This window comes from Lissotriton helveticus, chromosome 1_1 (assembly GCF_964261635.1).
Source record: "Lissotriton helveticus chromosome 1_1, aLisHel1.1, whole genome shotgun sequence".
Taxonomy (NCBI): domain Eukaryota; kingdom Metazoa; phylum Chordata; class Amphibia; order Caudata; family Salamandridae; genus Lissotriton; species Lissotriton helveticus.
Genome location: NC_136057.1, coordinates 1,832,998,836 through 1,833,022,976, shown reverse-complemented (window position 1 = coordinate 1,833,022,976; position 24,141 = coordinate 1,832,998,836). Strand labels below are relative to the sequence as shown.

Here is a 24,141-nt window from a genome sequence, read left to right as displayed (position 1 = left end):
CCCCGGTTTCAGCTTCAGATGTTTTCTTGAGAGGCGCGATGTTTTAGGGGGCTGTGGCGGCGCTATCTCTTCTACACCCACAGGTACAACTACCACCTCCTTGGGGCTCATGGGTGTATAGGCCTCATTTAAGGGCTTAGCACCCCTTTTTACAGATAAGTCTAAGGGTTTAGCTTGGGGCTCAGGGGTCCTAGGTTTCTGCTTCTTCTCAGGGCTTAAGGGCTTTGCCTGGACCTCTGGGAGCACCGTCGCCATCTTCTATAGGTTTAAGGGTTCTGTTTGGGGTTCTATGATTACCTTGGAGGACTTCACACGTTTTAAAAGGTTGGGAAGGTTCTCTGAGTCCCTATGCTTCTTCTTAAGGGAGGCAGTGATTGAGACACCTTTCCCTTTTGATACCCTGAGAGGGTTCAGACCCTCTGTAGCTGTTTTACACAGACCCTGCCCTGTGTTATCTGTGCTTGTAAAAACTCCGCCGTTGCTGACCCCACCCCTGTGCAGAATAGATTGTTGTAGAGGATTGTTCATCATGTTTGGTGTGTAGGACGTTGAGAGTTTCTCATGGCGTACACGCCTACTCACGCCGTTTGTAGCGCTTCTGCTGTTCTGGACGGCTGTTGTTATGTCTCTTAAGGGCTTCGCCGACCTCTCTTCAGCAGCATGTTTCTGAGCCGCTTCTAAATATAAACAGAAAAATATATATATTAGAGAAAGCATAAAAAGAACACATACAACCAGCACAATCCTAAGTTCTACACAGCCACCTTTTTTATATAGGCGTTGCTACAAGTCGTTGTACCCTTCTGCTTGAGAGTCTGTAACACCGTTAGTACTTTTCACACCCTTTGTAACAAACACACCTGATAGAGGTCTTTTTGCAACTCCTTTCTTTGACGGTGGTCCCACTTTAGAAGGTAAAGCTTTCCTCTTCAAAGGGCTTTCTTTTGAACATCGCGCCGCCTCTTGTACCTGGACGCCGTTCGGGCATAACGTGGGGGTGTCTGTAAAGAAAAAATAATACCCTGCCTTAGTCATCTTTCTGAGGAGTCCCACTATACACCATCAGGGTCAGGACTGTAGCCTACCCCGCCAACTTCCCAGCGTCTTAGACAGTTTAAAACAACAGGGGCCTTTTTAATTACATGTAGGAACTGAAGTGTTTTGCACACTGTTCAGAGCTGCTTGATCCTCGAGGAACACCATAAGATCTTCAAAAACTTGCTGTAGGTCGGGATCATAAGCTGTAAAAGTATACATACATGAGACCCACATTAGAAAAAAGAGAACATCTGAGAGCTTGTTGTACAAAACTACGTAGAACTAAACAACTTAAAATATATATACCTGGCTGCGGTGTTGTCAAGTCTACGGCGTTGCTAGTTATTACAGGGATGTCCAGCGCCGGGGGTACATTGGTAACGGCTACTTTTGCAGAGTCTTGCATCTGTATTAAAACAACAAAAAAAAAAAGCAGCGGTTTTAAAAGCGCCTTTCTTAAACACCAGTATCACAACTTAAAACAATTTGGGTATACATTTACAAGGGTGGGTGCAACAACACACATTTTTTTTTAAAGACCTCTATCTGTGACACGCTAGGCGATCATTTAAAAAAAAAAGGGGTGACTGTACAGCGCAAAAGCATGTATTGTAATAGTTATGCACCCTTGGGGATAGCGTTAGCAGACATTTTAAAATAAATAGAAGCACCCTACGCCATATTCTATGCTTCTGGGTAAATGACTTAATGTACCACCACCATCCTACCTTGCAACCATTGCGCCTATGTGTTTGGCACTCTTTTGTAACATGTACACGCCACTTTTCTCTTGTAACACCTTATTTAATACCTCGCACATTTTGATACTTGCGCCAGTTCCACAATTGCATACATAGCGCCTATTCTTATGGTAGAGTGTCTGCCTTATATTGCGGTATTCTGCCTCTACCTGTAACCTGCACACACTTGGCACTTTTTTTTCTTCCCATAACTTAACGTTTGCGCTTGTAATTTGCGCACTTTTACCTCATGTAATGCACCACTTGCTACCACATGTATTTTGTTTTGGTCACAAATGTCACTTTTACCGCATGTAACTTAACGTTTGCTTTTGTATTTTGTTCACTTGTAATTTTCTATTCCTATTGTGAAGCCTCTGACAACTTAGGGTAAAGTTCGTGCTATATAAAATATTTAAAAAAATAAAATAAAATAAAATAAATAAATGCTTTGCACAGCCGCACCATTTTCTGTTCCTATTGTGAAGCCTCTGACAACTTAGGGTAAAGTTCGCGCATGGAAAAAAAACAACAAAAAAAACACACACACACCGAGGCTGCAGGGCAAGCCACGCCCCTTCAGTGACGAGTGCTGACATCATTGAAGGGGCGGGCTTTGTTAGGCAGCCCCAGGGGGAAGAAACACACCGCCATGCCTCGAGGCCGTAGGGATCCACGTGGGCTCCATGGAAATGCCCCCTGGACCCCACGGCCTACAATACCGGCACCGGAGCCCAGCCCCAGACACCACAGCAGCCCCCGAGCAGCGCCCCGATGCAAGCGGGCTCGGGGATATTTAAAAAAAAAAGCCAGAAGCACCATTCGGGGCACGGCGCCCACCGGGACCGGAGTCCTCCCCAGACACCACAGCAGCCCCCCGAGCAGCGCCATGGTAAAGCGGGCTCGGGGGCTTACACCACAGCAGACCCCCGAGCAGCGCCATGGTAAAGCGGGCTCAGGGGCTTTTTTTAAACAAAAAAGGCGGCAAACTCGACACCCCCCGAGCAGCGCCATGGTAAAGCGGGCTCAGGGGCTTTTTTAAACAAAAAAAGCGCCAAACTCGATACCCCCCGAGCAGTGCCATGGTAAAGCGGGCTTGGGGTCTTTTTTAAACAAAAAAAGCGCCAAACTCGATACCCCCCGAGCAGCGCCATGGTAAAGCGGGCTCGGGGGCTTTTTTAAACAAAAAAAGCGCCAAACTCGATACCCCCGAGCAGCGCCACGGTAAAGCGGGCTCGGGGGGGATTTTAAAAAAAACAGGACATCAGCAGCATTCGGGGCACGGAGCCCCCACCGGACTACAGAGCCCCTACCTCACAACACCCCCGAGCAGCGCCATGGTAAAGCGGGCTCGGGGGCATTTAAAAAAATAAATAAAAAAAGGCAGCAAACTAGTCACTCAGTGGCCCCGGAGCCCCACAGGACAACAGGACCCTCACACCCCCGAGCAGCGCCATGGAGAAGCGGGCTCGGGGGCATTGATTTTTTAAAAAAGAGGGGCAGAAGCAGCCCAAAGGTCCCAGGAGCCACGAGGACGCCAGGAACACAGCACCAGAACACCCCCAAAGGACTATGACGCCCCACCAGGAGCCTCCCTCGACAACTGTACACAGGGCTTATTTTAAAAAAAGAAATACATGGCCCTCAGGACCCCCAAGGAGCAGCAAGGACCCATGGACCCCTCTGACTCTCAACAATGGCTTGGTGAGTACAATCATGCATTATTCATTTTAAATTGTATGCAGTGTATTTTATTTTGATGGCTCTGGGCCCCTAAAGCAGTAGTACCCTCTAACATTTATTAGCATTAAATGTACAACATCCTGGTAAAATGTTTCTCTGCTTTGTAAAAATACACGTTCCCCTCTGCATGTACCCTCCTAAGGCCTACAACATTATACCCCTTACATACAAACCCTGCAAAACTCTGCGCCAGCCCCCACAACACCACCCCTATTAACATTAATTGTCTACACACATAGCTTTAAACTCAAGTCTTCAACAAAACCTTTATTCATTTTAAATACATTTACATTACATTTCACGTCTTGTAAAAAACTGCATTGGCATCATTATTCACATTAAACACAACACATCGCCTTAAACATTAACAGTTTACAAAGTACTCTTTAGCATTTTCAAAACTACAGTTTTGTATACTTTTACCACATAAACATACATCCTTGCACCATGCTTTATTTACCTTCCTTAAACTGTCACAGGCGGCTTCAATTTGGGAGAAGTTGCTCAGGTCCATTCTTGCCTTAAGTTCCAAGGGTTGTCTCTGGTGCAGAAATCCACAAGGTACAGCAAAAGCAGTCCAGGCACTCCCAAAGTTTTCTTGACTTGGTTGCTGGTGAAGAAGTCCACAAGGTACCGCAAAAGCAATCCACGCCTGTTGCTCCCAGAGGTTTTTTTGAATGGGTGTTTGACAGTGTTCCTTAAGGGGCCTTTTTATACCTGTCCATGCATGCTAATTAGAAGCCCCCACAGCCTTTATGACTTGAGGGGGTTTAGAACAATGTCATGGGGGTCTTTGTACGGGAACTTTTTTTTCTGTCCTTGTACAGTTTATGCTGTATACATCTGTTACTTACACTCATGGCTTATCTTGGGAAGGGTAGGGTGCTTGGGGCCATAGCAAACATCTCTAAGTCTTCTGGACACTTTTATAATGGGCCTCATATGTTACAGCTGTTTGGTCCTGCTCCTGGGAAGTAGGGACCCCCGGGAACCGGCTCTTGTCCCAGCCCTAAACCCATCACCCGTCATCTTTCCTGCCAGGGATATCAAGTTTTGGGACTAACCTGTCAAAAATGGGACTAGCCTGTCCAGTTTGGGACCATGGGGCTTGGGGGTGTGTGAATTACATCCTAGCACTTGGCATCCTGTTTCAGGTTCTCATGGGAAGCCTTGCCTCTACACGACATCTGTCTTTTTCAACATCTCAAAGCTCAGGGTTGCTGTGGTTTATTATTTTATAACAGGCCCAAGCCTTCCTGGGAAAGTGAACATGGCTTGTGCTTTTTAAAACAACCTATGGGTTTCCCACCATCTACATTTTAAAAGATCCCTTTTTTTTCAAACATAAAAAAAACACCTCCCAACACACTGGGTTGGGGACTCAGGCCTGTTCAGCAGCTGTTCAGCCTGCAGCTGTCTGCAACCCCCAGTTTTAAACATGCACAGACATTTCCAGCCTACATGCACACACTTTCCTATGCACTTTTAAAACATGTACACAATTACCACATGTTTTGCAGCCTGTTACTTCTTGGGAATATCCCTACATGTCACACCCTTTTTAAAACCAGGCCTGTTTAAGGTCAGGGACTGCTTAAGACCAGGGTTTGCTGCCAGACTTTTCAAATTTCCGGCCAGGAGTTTAAGACTAGACTTGTCAACATTTTTAAGACTAACCTGTCACAATTAAGACTAGGATTTTCCTGCCAGGGGCTGTCAAATTTGCGACCAGCTTGAAGGGAAGGTATCACTATGTACTACTTGTATGAAATTTTTTTTTGCAATTTGGCATAAAGTTGTTTAATAATGTAATTATCTGCCAACTGAGGAAATGAGTGCAAATCTTATAACAAAGTAACGTGTTTGCTGCCAGCAAAGGATGTGAACTTTTAACATCAGTATTAATAAAGACACAAATAACTTTATCATTCGGATTTTCACAGACATTTGCACACAATAAAGAATATTCCTTTAATGACAGAATGACGTCGTACAAAGCAACACCTGTGGGCAGTATTCAAAGGTTTAAAAGTGCAAAATTGAAAAGCGTTTTACAGGTTGAGAAAGGCTGCCGAGACAGCCGAAAAGCGTTCCTGACAGCTTTGCGCATTTGCTGCCAAATAAATAAGAACATTTTCCTCATTTGAGTGCGGGCTCCTTTCTATTGGAGTGGAGGTGTGTTTGATATTAAAGAGGCATGAGTGGTATTCGCCCCTGACCTGCACCATCGGCATTCAGGATACAGGCAACAAAGCCACACTGAGGATATATATATATATATATATATATTCACTGAAAAAAACATAGGTTTGAGGCCTGATATAGTTAGGAATTAGCATTTAAAAAACTTTTGAAATTCACTGAAAAAAAACATAGGTTTTAGGGATATTATAGTGAGGAATTAGCATTTAAAAAAGTGTCATTAGTGATGTCATCAGTGATGTCACTGACCATGTCATGAATGATGTAATATGTGACATCATCAGCAGTGGACTGCGGGCGCGCGAGTTATAATTAGTACAACTAACTATATTGGAGGAATTTCAATTGTTTTGTACGAGTGAAATGTCCAGCTAACTATAACACCCCTAAAACCTATGGTTTTTTTCAGTGAATTTCAAAGGTTTTTTAGTTTTAGGGTAGTGCAATGGTGTTTGTGTAGTGTAGGGGGTCGTGCTGGGGTAGATTTAGAGTTTAGGGTAGTGCAGTGGTGTTTGTGTAGTGTAGGGGGTCGTGCTGTGGTAGTGTTTTAGGGTAGCGCAGTGGTGTTTGGGTAGTGTAGGGGGTCATGCTGGGGTAGATTTAAGGTTTAGGGTAGTGCAATGGTGTTTGGGTAGTGTAGGGGGTCGTGCTGGGGTAGTTTTAGGGTGTAGGGTAGTGCAGTCGTGAATGGGTAGTGTAGGGGGTCGTGCTGGGGGTAGAATTAGGGTTAGGGTAGTGCAGTGGTGTTTGTGTAGTGTAGGAGGTCGTGCTGGGGGTAGTGTTTTAGGGTATTGCAGTGGTGTTTGTGTAGTGTATGGGGAGTGTTTTAGGGTTTATGGTAGTGCAGTGGTGTTTGGGTAGTGTAGGGGTTTGTGCTGGGGGTAGTGTTTTAGGGTCATGTAGTGGTGTTTGTGTAGTGTAGGGGTCGTGCTGGTGGTAGTGTTTTAGGGTTTAGGGTAGTGCAGCTGTGTTTGTGTAGTGTAGGGGGTCAAGGTGGGGGTAGATTTAGAGTTTAGGGTGGTGCAGTGGTGTTTGTGTAGTGTAGGGGGTCGTGCTGGGGTAGTGTTTTAGGGTTTAGGGTAGTGCAGTGGTGTTTGGGTAGTGTAGGGGTCGTGCTGAGGGTAGAATTAGTTTTTAAGGTAGTGCAGTGGTGTTTGGGTAGTATAGGGGGTCATGCTGGGGGTAGTGTTTTAGGGTTCAGGGAAGCGCAGTGGTGTTTGTGTCGTGTAGTGGCTCATGCTGGGAGTAGTGTTTTAGGGTTTAGGGTAGTGCAGTGGTGATTGTATAATGTATGGGGTAGTGTTTTAGGGTTCAGGGAAGCGCAGTGGCGTTTGTCTACTGTAGGGGGTAGTGTTTTGGGGTAGTGCTGTGGTGTTTGTGTAGTGTAGTGGCTCGTGCTGGGAGTAGTGTTTTAGGGTTTAGGGTAGTGCAGTTGTGTTTGAGTAGTGTAGGGGGTAGTGCTCACCAGGGAGTTAACTGGAAGTCTACTGCTGGTATTTGAAGTGATTGTTCAGTCTGCATGTCAACATTTTCAAATTAAATACAAGAGGATTTGAGATCTCTCTTAAAACATGCCCTAATTTTTCTTTCTACAACACTAACCATAATTTCTATGACAAAATGAACCCCCTCATGTTGTTCCTTTTTAAATTAAATGTTTTAAGTGTTACCAGTTTATAACAATCAAGATGGCTTTAGGTGTGCCATAATTTTGTCATAAGTAAGACTGTTAGCGCTCTAGTTGTTCTTTAGAACACTCTGGGTAGCTGCAGTAGAACACAAAGGAATCAACTGCCAGGCTGCTCCTGTTGAAATATCACAGGGAAGATATTTGAGATCTCACTTAAAGCATGTCCTAATTTTTCTTTCTACAGCACTAACCATCATTTCTACGACAAAACGAACCCCCTCATTTTATTCCTTTTTAAATTAAATGTTTTAAGTGTTACCAGTTTATTCTAATCAAGATGGCTTCAGGTGTGCCATACTTTTGTCATTAGTGAGGCTGGTAACGCTCTAGTTGTTCTTTAGAACACTTTGGGAAGCTGCAGTAGAACACAAAGGAATCAACTGACAGGCTGCTCCTGTTGAAATATAACAGGAAGATATTTGAGATCTCACTTAAAACATGTAAAGATGTGAAGGAGGTAAAGATTGTATAAAAAATATAATTTATTAAGTGCTGAATATAAGACCCACTGGTGTAATAGAAAAAGCATCCAGCCAAATCAAATCTCCACCCGCTTCTCCAAATAACAATCTCCTCCCCACTAAAGTTCTAATGTTACATCAATGTGTTCTGTATGACATCAATACAATCTAAATTCTAAAAAGGAAGTAAAGGAAAGACACAATTACTATATGTATCCTTTTAACAAAACAAAATAAAGCAATAGCTAAAAGGCAACAGCAATAAGTATTTTATCCATCTAAAGTATAATCAAGCAACAGCAATAAGATTTTATACATCTAAAATATAATCATCAAATTTCTTAGGCATCCTAGAGTTTCTCTTTTGTAACACAGAATTTTCTTGTACAGAGGAGTCCATAAACTCTTCTTCATTGAATTCAGAAATATTAGAATCCAACTGACATGCACCAGGTATATTAAGTTCTTTGGTGCCATTCTCCTCGTTGTCACCATCAAGCAACACATGACCACCATCTTCATCTTTAGCAAAAAACTGTTCTTGCCCTGGTTTGAGAACCACAACAGAACTATTGTACCACCAACCTTTCTCCTTAAGTAACATAGCAGAATCAGTTACTCTTTCAACTTTGAAAGGAATAGTGAATTTTGATGAACCTTTACGATTCAATGTTGGTTTAATAATACGTACCTGTTAGAAAGGCGATCCCAGGGGGGACAGAAGATGTCTGACTGACCACCCCGAGACGCACCAATCCTCTTATGGAATAGGCCGAGCGCCGTCAAGAGGCCTCCTTCGTGAGGTCCCTCTCCTATAATCGTAACAGACGAGCAACCCCACCACCCCAAAGGACACCACACAAGAGTAGATTCTCAAGAGTCTTTATATAAGGAATAAAGGCAATTTCTCGCAGCAATATACAGGCAAAGGGGTCGAGGGACCCTTAAAGTCTTGATATCGAGGAAGAAGGGGTAGCGGGACAGTCTTGGTCCAGTGGACACTAAGGTACCCGGCGCACAGCTCTCAATCCTTGAGCTGGGGGGTGCAAGGAGCCGCGACAGCGTCAGCAGGGCTCGGAAGATGGTTCAGCGTGGTCGGGCCGCGACAGCGTCAGCAGGGCTCCGAGGATGTTTCAGCGTGGTCGGGCCGCGACAGCGTCAGCAGGGCTCCGAGGATGTTTCAGCGTGGTCGGGCCGCGACAGCGTCAGCAGGGCTCCGAGGATGTTTCAGCGTGGTCGGGCCGCGACAGCGTCAGCAGGGCTCCGAGGATGGTTCAGCGTGGTTGGGCCGCGACAGCGCCAGCAGGGCTCCGAGGATGTTTCAGCGTGGTCGGGCCGCGACAGCGTCAGCAGGGCTCCGAGTATGTTTCAGCATGGTCGGGCCGCGACAGCAGGGCTCCGATGATAGTTCTAGGCACAAGAGTTCTTATCAGGATCAGCCGCGACAAGGTCAGCAGGGCTTCGACTCCAGGATACAACTGCCGTCTCAACCCAGGGCTCGCCCAGATATAGGACTGGAGTCCTTTGATGTCCGGACCCTCGCGCCTGGGGGTCAGAGGGGCCGGGATGAGGGTGTCCAGACACCCAGCAGGGGGGTGGAGCCAGCGCCCAGGGAGACCGGAGGGCGATCGATACCAGGCATCCGGGGACGGCTGGAGGGCCATCGAAACTCCCCTTCTCTTAGATCCGTCGAGTGGCCACTCTACCACCTGGGGGGATCTTGGTGCCTTGATGTCGGGCTTCGCTGGGGCCGTGGCCGGGGTCGGGCCGAGGCCACGTGCTCGGGACGTGATGGGCCCAAGATGGAGTCGGTCCTGAAATGGTGGTCCGGGGTGGTAGTCAGACCTGCGGGGGTGGGCGCGTAGGTTTCGCCCGGGTGGTTGCTCTCGTCGAGAGTTCGTGGAGGGTAGTGCCAGGGGGGACAGTGGGTCTCTGGAGGGCCGATGTCGTCCCGGGCTCGTCATGCAGGAGGAGTGGGACCACGCCACGAGGCCGGGTCCAACAGTACCCAGTCACCAATTTCTATAATTTTACTTTTTGTTTTATGAGATGAGTCATGATATGTTATGCCGAAAAAACGAGTATCAGCAATATTCTTTCTGGCTTTGGCAATAGAAAATTCCAAATTTTCCTTCTCAACTTCTTTTTTAAACACAGGTGTCAACATAGATTTTGCCTGTCTACCTCCCAATAACAAATATGGAGATACTCCAGCACATGCATTTGGAGTTATATGATAACTCCACACTTTTTCCTTCAAAAATTCAAAAACGTCCAAATTACTTTCTAACGCTGCTTGAATTCCTTCTTTTATAAATCTATTAGCTCTCTCAACTTGACCATTGGCACGAGGACAATAAAAAAGGCGCTTTTTCAGAGTGCAAACCAAATTTGTTCAAAAATAATTTAATCTTGTTGGAAATAAATTGCACCCCATTATCAGATAAAATGGTATTAGGTGCACCTTCAACTCTGCAAATGTTTGTTTTTTTAAAAACATTTTTATAATTGTTTTTTTTTTAATTAACAAGGATCTTTTTAATTAAAACAATATTTTGCATACAAACAGGCTGAACAGATGGCACAACGGTTAGACCCAAACATAATAGGCTGTTAAAAATACAAAAATGTGCAAATTAACATGGCTAGCTCTATAAAAAGGGACTAGAAACTTCATGATTCTAAAGGGTGGTCTTAACCCTCAAACCCCTATTTATATTGACATGTGGCACAAACAAATCTAGTATTGACCCTTGCCTTCCCAACCAATCCCACATCAGCCACATCCTTGAGTAAACTATAGTTGGTAGATTGTACAATGCACCAAGACCACAAACAAACACAAGGTTAAATAAGTCCTGCTGACCTAGTTCGACTTTAGCTTGGTCAAGAATTATCATGTTTTGAATCTAAAATCTTGGCCGATTAAAGCATTTTTAAAAGGGGGCATCTACTGCAGAAAAATTGAAAAACGCATCCCGCAAAAACAAGGTTTGAAAGATCTGTAGAAGCGGACAAAAATAGTAATTTCCAGGTACCTATAATCTTGCAACATACTTGAAACAAAATGCACAATCTGCATCAAGTATTACAGATGACAAATACTTAATTTTCAAAACTTTGATCTACTGCAATAGTCAAAGTCTGCTCAGTCATGTAACGCTTTGAAAGGGCTGTGCAAAGCTCAAAGTTCCATTCCAGTGTAAATAGAGTCCGAGAGAAGGCGCAGAGGTTAAAGTCTTTCTTCTTCCTTCACTTTCTTATCCAGAGCCTCTACAACAACGCAGAGTTCGACAGTCTTATCCAACTTCAAGTAAGTTTCTTCACGGATCGTGTGAATGCCAAGCCAGCTGGGCACCAGTTCAGCGAGGAGGCGAAGGTGTTTCTCCATCTCTCTCTGAGTCATTGAGGAGCGATAGCTGCCGATCACTCTGTTGCAGGAGACCTCCATGGTCAGTGCTGGCTTCTTCTCAGACACAAAGACGTTTCGCAATATCCGGGCCATTTCTGGAAGCCTGGACATCACAGCGAGGCGCTCTTCTTGCTGAGGGTTCCAGGTCATTAAGGCCTCTTCTGAGCTTCCTTTGCTCGGATCCTCTCCAGGAGGCACTCTGGAACTCCCTTCAAAGCCACTGGAACGCTGGCGACGGGGCCCGGTTTCACGGGGTTCGCTTCTTTTGTTTCTGCCACGTTAGATTCCACAGTCCGCAAGGTCAGATTTGCGAGAGCCTTTTCCATCTTGGGAGTCATCATGCCACGAACCTTGTTCAGCACGTCTTGCGCTGTCGTCAATGTATTGACCTGTGGAGGCAGCGGGAGCTCCGCGACAGGAATATCCGGTACAGTATCTACATTAAAGCGAGGATGCCAGCGGGTGATGTTGTCATCAGGCACTACCAAGCGAGAATCCAGAGACTCCAGGAGAGCCCTATGATGTCTTTTTACTATGTTCAGGATGTTGCCTCCGAAGATGCGGCGCCGCTCCAGAAGGCATGATGCAGAGAGCTGCAGCCGACCATCAGTCTTGTCATTAGACACCAAGGGCTCAAGCGTGAGCTGATAGTCTGACTTCTTCATCCCATCCTTGTACGTTGGGATATTGTTCTCCTGACGGAAACGGTAGGCTGTCGGATAAACCGTTTTAACCTGACCAATGTTTCTCTCCTCAAAAGGCTTGTGCATCATATCCTGCACGCCTTGCTTCACTTTGGCGAAGGTCACAGTCTCACTTCGGTTGAAGAGCATTCCCACGATGGTGTCCATGCTGCGGAACATCTCGGCCAGCACCTTGTACTTGTAGGGTAAAGACAGTCCAGGGGGCACATCCTGGGCAAGGGTGTGGAAACGCTGGTATGCTGGAACAGGGCTTTCCTCACTCCTTTGCACTCTGTCACCGGACTCAATTAGCATGGTGTTACGTGGGGCGCTGGTAGGGGGCAGTTATGGGCAACAAGCGGGCTCGTGTTAAAGATGGTTTTATTGATGCAAGCAATTGATCAGTACAGTTTGCTCTCTGGTGATGTGCTCGCCGCGGGGACCTGCTTCTACTGCGTCTCCGGTGGCGGACCTTCTCTTTCTTGAGGAATCCTTCGGGACTCGGTGGGGCCGGTTCTTCTTCCTCGGAGTCCGTCGCGGCGGGACGTGAGACTCTCCCCAAAAGGCAAAGAGAAACAAGGGGGCCGTGAGATCTCCGTTCAAGGTAACTTTCACAAGGGAAGGGAGTGAGGGGATTCACCGGTGTTCTAATGTACAAATGTGTACTAAAGTGGGGGTAGGGTAAAGTGCACAGGGAAAAGCGAACCGGGATGTTAGGCTTCCCGTGGTTTGTACCTAGAGTACCTCCACCACCCACCCAGCCCCGCAATCGGTCACGCACCTGGGTGAGCCACGCACCTCCCCTGGGTGAGTGGCTTGGCGGCTCGCGGGAACGGTGGCCTCCTGGCTTTTCTCCGTCCTTGGCAGACGCCGACTCTGCTCCCTGCGGGTGCCTCTTCTCCTCTTCTCCCCCGGCCTCGGATGTTCCTTGCCGCTCTCTTTCACCTCCGGTGTTCTCCGCTCCTTCCTCCGATGTTCTTCTCCTCTCGATCTCTTCACCTCTCGACTCCGTCTTCTCCTGAACCTCCGTACTCCAAACACTCTCCTCTTCCGACCTCCGGGTGAACAAGCACACCTGGGTTTCCGGGCCAACTCCTTTTGACGGAAACGCGTAGTAAGCCGGCTCCTCCCACTCCGCCTCCTTCCACGAATTAAAGGGCCATTCCTCCTCCTCCGTGGTATCGGTAACACTTGCCTCAATGTCCTGTGGGGAGGGAAGAGAGAGAGGGGGGTTTGGTAAACGAGCAGTGCGGTCTCCCGCCACAGACTCCCGATCGCCCTGATGCATTATGGGACTGGTAGGCGGCGGGGACGGGCCTCCCTCTAGCAATCTCCTGTACACCCCGTTACACACCTCCCCCCTAGGACGCTCCTGATCGGGGAGCGGACGCCGGGAAAGGAAGTCCGCACTGACGTTCTCTGTACCCTTCCTATGGTGCACGGTGAAGGAGTAGGGCTGAAGGGCCAGGAACCACCTCATCACTCGGGGATTATTCGACTTATTGCGCGCCATCCATAGAAGGGGAGCATGGTCAGTGTAAAGGTCGAACGGGTGTCCCTCCAAATAGTAGGCTAATTTATCAACCGCCCATCTTACTGCTAATCATTCCTTCTCGATGGTAGCATATTTTAACTCTCTTGGGAAGAGCTTCCTACTCACGTATACCACTGGGTGCTCATGTCCGTCCTTTCCCTTTTGGGACAGTACTGCGCCTATCCCATAATCTGAGGCATCAGTATGTACAACAAAGGGGACCGAGAAATCGGGGGATGTCAGTACTGGGGTGGAGGTGATAATGCGTTTCAGATGTTGGAAGGATTGGGTCATGGTTTCATTTGGGTGGATGGGGGCATTGGCCTTCCCTGGGTTTCGTAGAGCATCTGTAAGGGGTGCAGCAATGTTGGCAAACGATGGGATGAACCTCCGGTAATATCCCACCAATCCTAGGAACGTCCTCATCTCCTTTCGGGTGGCTGGGAAGGGAGTATCAGCAATGGCCCTCACTTTCTCGATCTGGGGCTCTATCAAACCGTGTCCCAGCATATACCCGAGGTATTTCACCTTTTGGAAGGCCACCCTTGATTTTTTTGCATTGACTCGAAGGCCGGCGTTCTCCAACACTAGAAAGACGCCGTGTATATGCTGCAAATGTTCTTCCCAGGTTTTACTATGGATAACAATGTCGTTCAGATAGGCTGCTGCTATGGAGGAGACCGGCGCCAGTACTGTGTTCATGAGTCTTTGGAAAGTGGCAGGGGCCCCATGCAACCCAAAAGGGAGGACAGTAAACTCATAGTGTCCTTCGTCTGTGCTAAAGGCGGTCTTCTTTTTATCCTCCTCCCTCAAGGGCACCTGCCAGTATCCTTTCGTCAGGTCCAGAGTCGTGATGTACCGAGCCTCCCCAAGTTTTTCTACCATTTCGTCGACTCTGGGAATCGGATAGGTATCGAATTCTGATATGTCGTTAAGCGTTCGAAAATCCATACAAAAGCGCCGTCTGCCGTCTGGTTTGGGTATCATTACTATGGGGCTTGACCATTGGCTTGTAGAAGGTCTTATCACCCCTAGGTCTAACATATCCCTCACCTCTTTCCTGATGGCTGCCCTCCGGGCTTCTGGAACACGGTACGGCTTAATCTGGACGATTTTCCCGGAAGGGGTGTTGATGCGATGTTCCGCCATTGTGGTTCTACCGGGCTGATCTGAAAACAGGCCTTCATGTTTCTGGAGGAGCTGTCGTAGGTCGTCGGTTTGAGCTTGTGTTAATTCGTCATTGATGATCAGTTGCTCTCTTGTGGAATGGGTTTCGCGGTGTGTAGTTACGACCTGTACGCTTGTCGGGGGGGACCTAGCCACTTCTTAAGCATATTGATATGATAAGCCTGGGTCTTCTTGGTTCCGGTTTGGAGGGTGTAGGTGGTTTTCCCTATCGTCCCCACCACTTTATACGGTCCCACCCAGGTAGCCCGAAACTTCTGGGTGGAAGATGGCAAAAGAACTAGAGCCCAGTCGCCTTCCTTCATCTGTCTCCATTTTTTTCCTTTATCGTAGGCTTTTTTTTGTCGTCGTTGACTGTCCTCCATGTGGGTGTAGGCCAAATCTCTCAACTTCCCCAGTTTGGATTTGAGACTATGGGCATATTCCAGGGTGGAAGAGGTTTCTTCTGGAATCTCGTTCTCCCATGCTTCCTTTGTCATTTCCATCAGGGATCTGGGTTGTCGGCCATATAAAAGCTCAAAGGAAGATACCCCCAGGCTGCTTTGTCGTTGTCCCCGAATGACGTATAGAGACAGAGGAAGCATCTGGTCCCACTCCGCTCCGTTGACCTCCATCATCTTTCTCAGGGTGGTCTTCAGTGTGCGGTTGTACCCTTCCACTAATCCGTCCGTTTGGGGGTGGTACACGGAGGTTCTGATTTGATGCACGTCTAGACTTCTACACACTTCCTTCATTAAACGCGAGACAAAGGGGGTTCCCTGGTCCGTCAAGATTTCTTTGGGGAACCCCACTCTGCTGAACAACTCTATCATCCGGTCGGCAACCTGTTTGGTAGTAGTGGCGGTTAACGGAAATGCCTCCGGAAATCTCGTGGCGTAATCCACTATCACCAACACGTATTGAAATCCTTTCCTGGTTTTGGGTAGTGGGCCTATTATGTCCATTCCGACTCTTTCGAACGGTTTGCCGATGATGGGAAGAGGCTGTAAGGGAACGGCTGGGGGACGGGTCATGTTCTTCATCTGGCACAAGCTGCACTCCTGACAGTATCTGCTGGCGTCTCTGTATATCCCGGGCCAATAGAAATATCGTAGTATGAGTTGGGTGGTCTTTTCGGCTCCGGTGTGTCCGGCTACCAGATGGCTGTGTGCGAAAAACAGTATTTGTTCTCTAAAGGAGAGAGGGACCAGGAGTTGTTCATCCTCATCTTCTTTCCCCTGTCGATACAGCAGCTCGTTGTGGATACGAAATCGTGGATACCGGGCCGGGGTATTGTCTACCTCCTGGTGAGCCTGTTCCCATGCGTTGAATAGGGATGGGTCATTGATCTGGGCGAACTTAAAACTCCGGTCCATTACCCATGGATCGGGACACAAAAGGGCTGATTTGGGGGACTTAGAGTGTGGGTCCCCTTTTTCTATGCTCTGTCTAAACCAATGTATAAACCGGGGGTTATCAGTCCCTATGATTAAATCTTCTGGAAGAGTGGAAAGTACCCCAACCCTTAATGTCTGCAGGGGGCCCTTCATGGGATGTATGGGGATCAGAGCCAGGGGATAGGTTTTGACATCCCCGTGGACACAGCGGATTGCCACCGATTGTCGGGGTAAATACTGGGAAACAGCCACATGCTTGTTCTGTATCACGGACTGCCTACAGCCTGAATCTAGTAGGGCATGGATGGATGACCCGTTCACCTGTACACTTACTCTGTAGGTGCTCCCCATTTCTGCGGAGTATAGTACGGCACGCGGCAAATACCCCACCTCCATGGGCTCGTCCGGGGGTCTCTTGCTGGGGCAAAACCTGGCTATGTGTCCCCAGTTGCCACACTCAAAACATTGGGGCCCCGTGGATGTAGGGTGCTCCGGTTTCCAGACTTTAGGAGGGTCCACAGGGCGGGGTTGTGGACGTCTCTCTGCCTTTACTAAAGGTTTATGGGTACGTTCAGGTTCCCACCCGGAGGAGCGAGGTTGAGCCCTTGAGAAGGTGGTGGCCATTTCGATGGCTTCTGTAGTGGTCAAACGATGGTGCTGTCTGAGCCACCTTTGCGTAGCGTATGGGAGGGCCTCCAGATATTGTTCCAGATAGATTCTGTCCATGATTTCCTCCTTGGTGCTCGTGGACGGTGTTAACCATTTATCCGCTGCCATTTTGAGTCGTACAAACAACGTCTTGGGGTTCTCCCCCAGAGCACCTCGTTCTTTTCTGAATCTGATTCTGTAGGCTTCCTGGTCTAAGCCTAAATGGTCTAGGATGATCTTCTTGACTTCGGGATACGGGGTATCTCCGTTGGGGTTGGCCACCTGGTAAGCGGCCTGGGCCTCCCCTGACAGGAGCGGAGCCAGGAAAAAGGGCCATTTGCTCATGGGCCAACCACAGGCCCTAGCGGCCCTCTCGAAATTGAGTCAGGGTCGTCCCCTTGATGGTACTTCTGTAGGGACACAGCCGAGGAACCATGAGGTATGGGTCTTTCAACTCGTCCTCCCCCTTGTGTTCCCGGATCGACCCATAACGTCGGTGTTTCTTCTCGCTCTGTTAATGCCTTCCGTAATATCTTGCGGTCTGCTTGAGCCGACGTCAATTGTTGTTCGGCCACCCACCCGAGTTTCTCTTGTCCTTTTATCAGCTGCTGAATGAGTGTCTCCATCTCTGTATCAAGGGTTATACTGCCCGCATTCTCCACCACTGTTACGTGGGGCGCTGGTAGGGGGCAGTTATGGGCAACAAGCGGGCTCGTGTTAAAGATGGTTTTATTGATGCAAGCAATTGATCAGTACAGTTTGCTCTCCGGTGATGTGCTCGCCGCGGGGACCTGCTTCTACTGCGTCTCCAGTGGCGGACCTTCTCTTTCTTGCGGAATCCTTCGGGACTCGGTGGGGCCGGTTCTTCTTCCTCGGAGTCCGTCGCGGCGGGACGTGAGACTCTCCCCAAAAGGCAAAGAGAAACAAGGGGGCCGTGAGATCTCCGTTCAAGGTAACTTTCACAAGGGAAGGGAGTGAGGGGATTCACCGGTGCTCTAATATACAAATGTGTACTAAAGTGGGGGTAGGGTAAAGTGCACAGGGAAAAGGGAACCGGGATGTTAGGCTTCCCGTGGTTTGGTACCTAGAGTACCTCCACCACCCACCCAGCCCCGCAATCGGTCACGCACCTGGGTGAGCCACGCACCTCCCCTGGGTGAGTGGCTGGGCGGCTCGCGGGAACGGTGGCCTCCTGGCTTTTCTCCGTCCTTGGCAGACGCCGACTCTGCTCCCTGCGGGTGCCTCTTCTCCTCTTCTCCCCCGGCCTCGGATGTTTCTTGCCGCTCTCTTTCACCTCCGGTGTTCTCCGCTCCTTCCTCCGATGTTCTTCTCCTCTCGATCTCTTCACCTCTCGACTCCGTCTTCTCCTGAACCTCCGTACTCCAAACACTCTCCTCTTCCGACCTCCGGGTGAACAAGCACACCTGGGTTTCCGGGCCAACTCCTTTTGACGGAAACGCGTAGTAAGCCGGCTCCTCCCACTCCGCCTCCTTCCACGAATTAAAGGGCCATTCCTCCTCCTCCGTGGTATCGGTAACACTTGCCTCAATGTCCTGTGGGGAGGGAAGAGAGAGAGGGGGGTGTGGTAAACGAGCAGTGCGGTCTCCCGCCACAGACTCCCGATCGCCCTGATGCATTATGGGACTGGTAGGCGGTGGGGACGGGCCTCCCTCTAGCAATCTCCTGTACACCCCGTTACACATGGGTTCCTCCTCTAGCTTTTTGGCTTTCTGCACCCGTTTCCGCTCTTCTAACTTCAGCCGCTTTTGGAGAGTCTTGAGATCTGAGGTGTTTTTCACAGGCAGTGCTGTTGTCGGACCCTTGGGGGAAGAGGCGGTGTTAGTAACAGATGTCGTTGGCGGTTTCTTGGTTACCGGAGATGTTGATAGATTCAGTTTCTGGGTTAGCTCTTGGATTCTCTGCATGCGCGATTGGAGCTCAGCCAAGTTTCGGTTTGGCTCAGCCTTCACTTCCAGAAAATCTGTGTCCTCTTGCCATCGGCTGTCCTGCCGCAGCCCCGGTGAAAGGATGCCGTTGGCCAGGTTCTTGGCATTCTTGTCCAGGGATGTAGGGGTGGACTGAAGGACTGGTTCGGAGGTCAGACTTGCAACCTGCTCAAAGGCCGGCACCTCTAGCCCGGGGAGGATGAGCTTCTTGCGGGCGGATTGCTTGGCCTCCACGGGCTGGGGGTCGCTATCGGATTCTGGACGAGCTTGCTTCTTCCTGGTGGCCGAGTGAACAGGGGTGCATAAGGCGGGCGGGTCAGTGCCGGGCGGCGTGCGGGGCAGGGAGAACTTGACGGTCCGCGAGGGGCTGAGCGTGGCGGGCTGCTCGGCCAGCAGCTTGCGGCTCTTGCTTCCTCGGGGCCCGGAGCAGGGCGGGGTGCCAGCCTCTCTCTGGGCGAAATAATCGGTCATCCGAAGCTGGGCCATCGCGGGTCACAATGGAAGGGATACACGGTGTTCTGATAGAGAACCCAGGGGAAGCGGTGACCAATGTACCCAGCCTCAGAACGTCTCTTATGGCAACGCCGGGTGAGATCACAATAGGGAATGGAAGGAACCACGGACACAACGTTCTGAACTCTGAAAATGTTGTCTAAAAATTCAATAACTTCATCAGTCACAGGATGTGCTACAAAAGTGTAGTATATCCACTTTGAAAAATTATAAATGACAACAATAGAAAATCTTTTCTCCCTGCCTAAACACTCATAAGGACCAGAGAAATCAATAGAAATTTTCTCCCAGGGTCCAGCAGGACCTTCTTGAACCGATAATGGTTGAGTCGAAACTTTCCAATGTTATCAGATTTCACACACACAGAACAATTGTCCACCATTCTCTCAACACTAGCATCCATGCCAGGCCACCAATAGTAAACTTTGAGCAGTTTTTTCGTACCAGATACTCCAGGATGTCCTGAATGATCCAAATGGGGAAGTTTATTTCTCACACTAGCAGGTGGTACAAACAAATCCTGTCTCAATAGTATGCCATTTTCAATGCTTAGCTCCTCAGCAATCTGAGCAAAACTTCTAAAATGAATTTCCAAATCTTTGCCAGGTGGCCACCCATTAACAACAAACTGCTTGACCTTGGACAAGACATTATCATCTGTCATAGCATCATTCCATTCTTTCTCACAAACAGCAGAATTACATGAATCAACAGCATCAACTAATGCCACAACACATTCATGTTGATCAATCATCTCATTATCACACTCATCCTGAGGAGGAAGTCTTGATAAACAGTCCGCAGTAAAAGTTTTACCACCAGGAATATGCTGTATTTCAAAATTAAACTCCTGCAATCTTGCAATTAACCTTACAAGTCTAGAAGAAGCCTTTCCACTTCTGACTCCATCCAGCATAAAGACAAGAGGCTTGTGATCTGTAACCAGAACAAAAGGTCTTCCCCACAAAAAACTTTTAAGTTTTTCCACTGCCCAAACACAGGCCAAAGCCTCTTTTTCAATGGTACTATAGTACCTCTCAGCTCCTCGAATTCCTCTTGAAATAAATTAAATAACTCTTTCTTTGCCGTCTATAATTTGAGTAAACAGAGCACCAAGCCCAATAGCACTCGCATCCACAGTAACATAAGATTTTCCTTGTGGATCAAACGTATTAAGACCAGGCGCTTTAGCAATAAGTCTTTTGACATTTAGAAAAGCTTCATCATGAATGCCTGTCCAAGTAAATTGAGATCCTTTTTTTAAAAGCTGTCTGAGAGGTTCGACAACAAGAGCATAACCTTTAACAAATCTAGAATAGTATTCGCCTAACACCAGAAAAGAACGCAAAGAATCCTAATCTTGTGGTCTACTAGCTTTCTCCAAAGTATTGACAAGATCTTCCTTAGGAAAAATGCCATCAGGTGTGATTCTGTGGCCTAAATAATTCATCTCCTCCACAAGAAACTTACATTTGTCTAGACTCACGGTCATTCCTTTACTACCTAGAATATTAAGTACCTTGTCAAGAATAATGTTGTGTTGTTCACCATTTTCAGCAAATATTAAAATATCATCCTGGAATGTCTGCACACCATTAATACCTTGAAACAGACTCTCAATCAACTTTTGGAAAACACTGGCCGCTGATGTCAAACCGAATGGCATCCTCAAGAACCTGTAAAGACCAAAAGGAGTGATGAATGTTGTAAGATCTTTTGAAGACTCATCAAGAAGTACCTGATGGTACGCTGATTTCAGATCAATTAAAGAGAAAAACGTTGCACCATTAATAGCTGTCAACATATCCTGAATGCGGGGTAAAGGATAAGTATCTACTACAATATTTTTATTAAGAGACCTGAGATCTACACACAATCTCAGATCCTGATTTTTTTTAAGTGCTAAAACTATCGCGTAAACCCACTCCGAACTATCAGTGGATTCAAAGTATCTAAATGAGATTTCAATTTTTGCCGAATGCCAAGAGGAATCATACCTACTTTGAGTTGAATTGGCACAGCTCCTTTTTAGGGCTCGGCTTACATCCCACGAAGTGGGTGTGGCTTCAGAGTCCTTTAGAGAGGACTTCGACAAGCTAACCTACGAATTCCAGAGAAGCGCGTGAATTTTGTTCGTTATATATGGCATCTGCATGGCAATTGGCCCTCGCATGGTTGTGTTTTTACAAGCAGGCACGCAATAGGCCATAGTCTGTAGAGTTTCTCCACTTCCTGCATATTCCGTGCGGAGACGCGCAGCAGAAGGCTATAATTCATCAATTACCAGCTGTCAGGGGCCGCCGTAATTGAAGCCAGATGCTGGGCGTGCATTCAGCACTCTCCAGTAATATTTTTTTCAGCTGTGTGTGCGCGCATGCTGGCTCCCTGGCAAAGCTTGTGGGCCCGTGGTAATTGAAGCCAGATGCCGGGCGCGCGTGCCCCATTCTCTGCTGTGTGCTTCTTCACCGTGCATTTTTTTAACAATAGCGATCGCGAAAGTGATCGCTTTCAATGCTGCTTTATTGCCGTCGTACATATTTATTTATTTATTAACATGCCGGTTCTTAGTAAAGTACATGTCAAAGGCTAAGAAAATTAGGTTATTGCAGTGAACTATATCAATAATGGACGTTTTGCAGGAACAATTGCACAAGAAAACTGTTCCACCCTGTTATACATTTTTTTTCTCCATTTATGCGTAACTATTGAATTGGGTCTACAATGTGGAGAAGTGTGGCTCACTGGTTAGAGGAGGCAGACCCTGAAGCAGAGGTCAGACCCGGGACTAGGGTTCAATTCCCGACGCGGCAGGGTCTGGAGCCCAAATGTCCACAGACTCGATAATTCTCGCTTCGGTGCCTACTCGAATCAGGGGTTCACACTCTGCAACTCTGGGCAATAGCTTGCTTAATCTCCACTACGGCCCCCCCGCTGCGGGATGCCTGGCTTTCACGTTGGGGATGCCCAGTACGAGTTATCTCACAGGGAAAAGCCAGGACGGGTTCCCAAAGCAAGCGTCTTGAGACCTTGCGGTGAAAAGGCGCTATATAAGAACCTTTGACATGACATGACATAACAATGGCACACAGGTACACGCTAAGCTGCTCTTGATTTGTTTTAGGCTCTGTAAAGAATGTCAGCCCGGATTTGTACAGGATCAACAAATCTTTGTAGTTTCAATGCCCCCTCCCTTCTCAGCCGGGACAAGCCCCTGCCCTCGGAGCACACTGTGTTCACTTTGTTGTGCGGCGTCCAAAGGGGCACTGAACCGCTGGTAACTGGCAGTGCTGGAGTGTATTAAACACACAAACCCTTGGTTACAGGACATAAGGATTATTATAGTGTGAGTGCAGAGTGCAGAGTGCGCAGAGTGCAGAGTGCGCAGAGTGCAGATTGTGAAGTAGTGAGTGCAGAGTGAGTGTGCAGAGTGTGAGTGCAGAGTGACTGTGCAGAGTGACTGTGCAGAGTGACTGTGCAGAGTGAGTGTGCAGAGTGAGAGTGCAGAGTGCAGAGTGAGTGTGTAGAGTGAGTGTGCAGAGTGAGTGTGCAGAGTGAGTGTGCAGAGTGCAGATTAGTGAGTGCAGAGTGAGTTTCCAGAGTGCAGAGTAGTGAGTGCAGAGTGAGTGTGCAGAGTGCAGAGTAGTGAGTTCAGAGTGAGTTTCCAGAGTGAGTTTCCAGAGTGCAGAGTAGTGAGTGCAGAGTAGTGAGTGCAGAGTGAGTGTGTAGAGTGCAGAGTAGTGAGTGCAGAGTGAGTTTCCAGAGTGCAGAGTAGTGAGTGCAGAGTGAGTGTGCAGAGTGCAGAGCACTGAGTGCAGAGTGAGTTTCCAGAGTGCAGAGTAGTGAGTGCAGAGTAGTGAGTGCAGAGTAGTGAGTGCAGAGTTGTGAGTGCAGAGTGGTGAGTGCAGAGTGGTGAGTACAGAGTGGTGAGTGCAGAGTGGTGAGTGCAGAGTGGTGAGTGCAGAGTGGTGAGTGCAGAGTAGTGAGTAGTGAGTGCAGAGTATTGAGTGCAGAGTGAGTTTCCAGAGTTCAGAGTAGTGAGTGCAGAGTCCAGAGTAGTGAGTGCAGAGTGCAGAGTAGTGAGCGCAGAGTAGTGAGTGCAGAGTAGTGAGTGCAGAGTTGTGAGTGCAGAGTAGTGAGTGCAGAGTTGTGAGTGCAGAGTGAGTGTGCAGAGTGTGAGTGCAGAGTGCAGAGTGACTGTGCAGAGTGAGTGTGTAGAGTGAGTGTGCAGAGTAGTGAGTGCAGAGTGAGTGTGCAGGGTGCAGAGTAGTGAGTGCAGAGTGAGTTTCCAGAGTGCAGAGTAGTGAGTGCAGAGTGAGTGTGCAGAGTGCAGAGTAGTGAGTGCAGAGTGAGTTTCCAGAGTGCAGAGTAGCGAGTGTAGAGTGCAGAGTGCAGAGTAGTAAGTGCAGAGTGCAGAGTGAGAGTGCAGAGTAGTGAGTGCAGAGTGAGTTTCCAGAGTGCAGAGTAGTGAGTGCAGAGTGCAGAGTAGTGAGTGCAGAGTGCAGAGTAGTGAGTGCAGAGTAGTGAGTGCAGAGTTGTGAGTGCAGAGTTGTGAGTGCAGAGTGGTGAGTGGTGAGTGCAGAGTGGTGAGTGCAGAGTAGTGAGTGCAGAGAAGTGAGTAGTGAGTGCAGAGTAGTGAGTAGTGAGTGCAGAGTAGTGAGTGCAGAGTGGGTTTCCAGAGTGTAGAGTAGTGAGTGCAGAGTGCAGAGTAGTGAGTGCAGAGTGCAGAGTAGTGAGTGCAGAGTCCAGAGTAGTGAGTGCAGAGTGCAGAGTAGTGAGTGCAGCGTAGTGAGTGCAGAGTAGTGAGTGCAGAGTAGTGAGTGCAGAGTTGTGAGTGCAGAGTTGTGAGTGCACAGTAGTGAGTGCAGAGTGGTGAGTGCAGAGTGCAGAGTGGTGAGTGCAGAGTGGTGAGTGCAGAGTGGTGAGTGCAGAGTGGTGAGTGCAGAGTGGTGAGTGCAGAGTAGTGAGTGCAG

At 48.2% G+C, this 24,141-nt stretch overlaps 2 protein-coding genes across 2 annotated transcripts in view; both read right to left on the bottom strand.

The window, feature by feature from the left end:
- LOC144753495 (cytochrome P450 2D15-like) overlaps positions 1-24,141 on the bottom strand; it is a 482,639-nt gene that overhangs the window by 311,919 nt on the left and 146,579 nt on the right.
- Positions 11,107-19,144, bottom strand: LOC144753483 (DNA replication factor Cdt1-like). The gene is given in 3 exon segments (XM_078641159.1): positions 11,107-11,444; positions 11,447-12,300; positions 18,414-19,144. Coding segments are annotated over 3 exon segments (1,923 nt in total).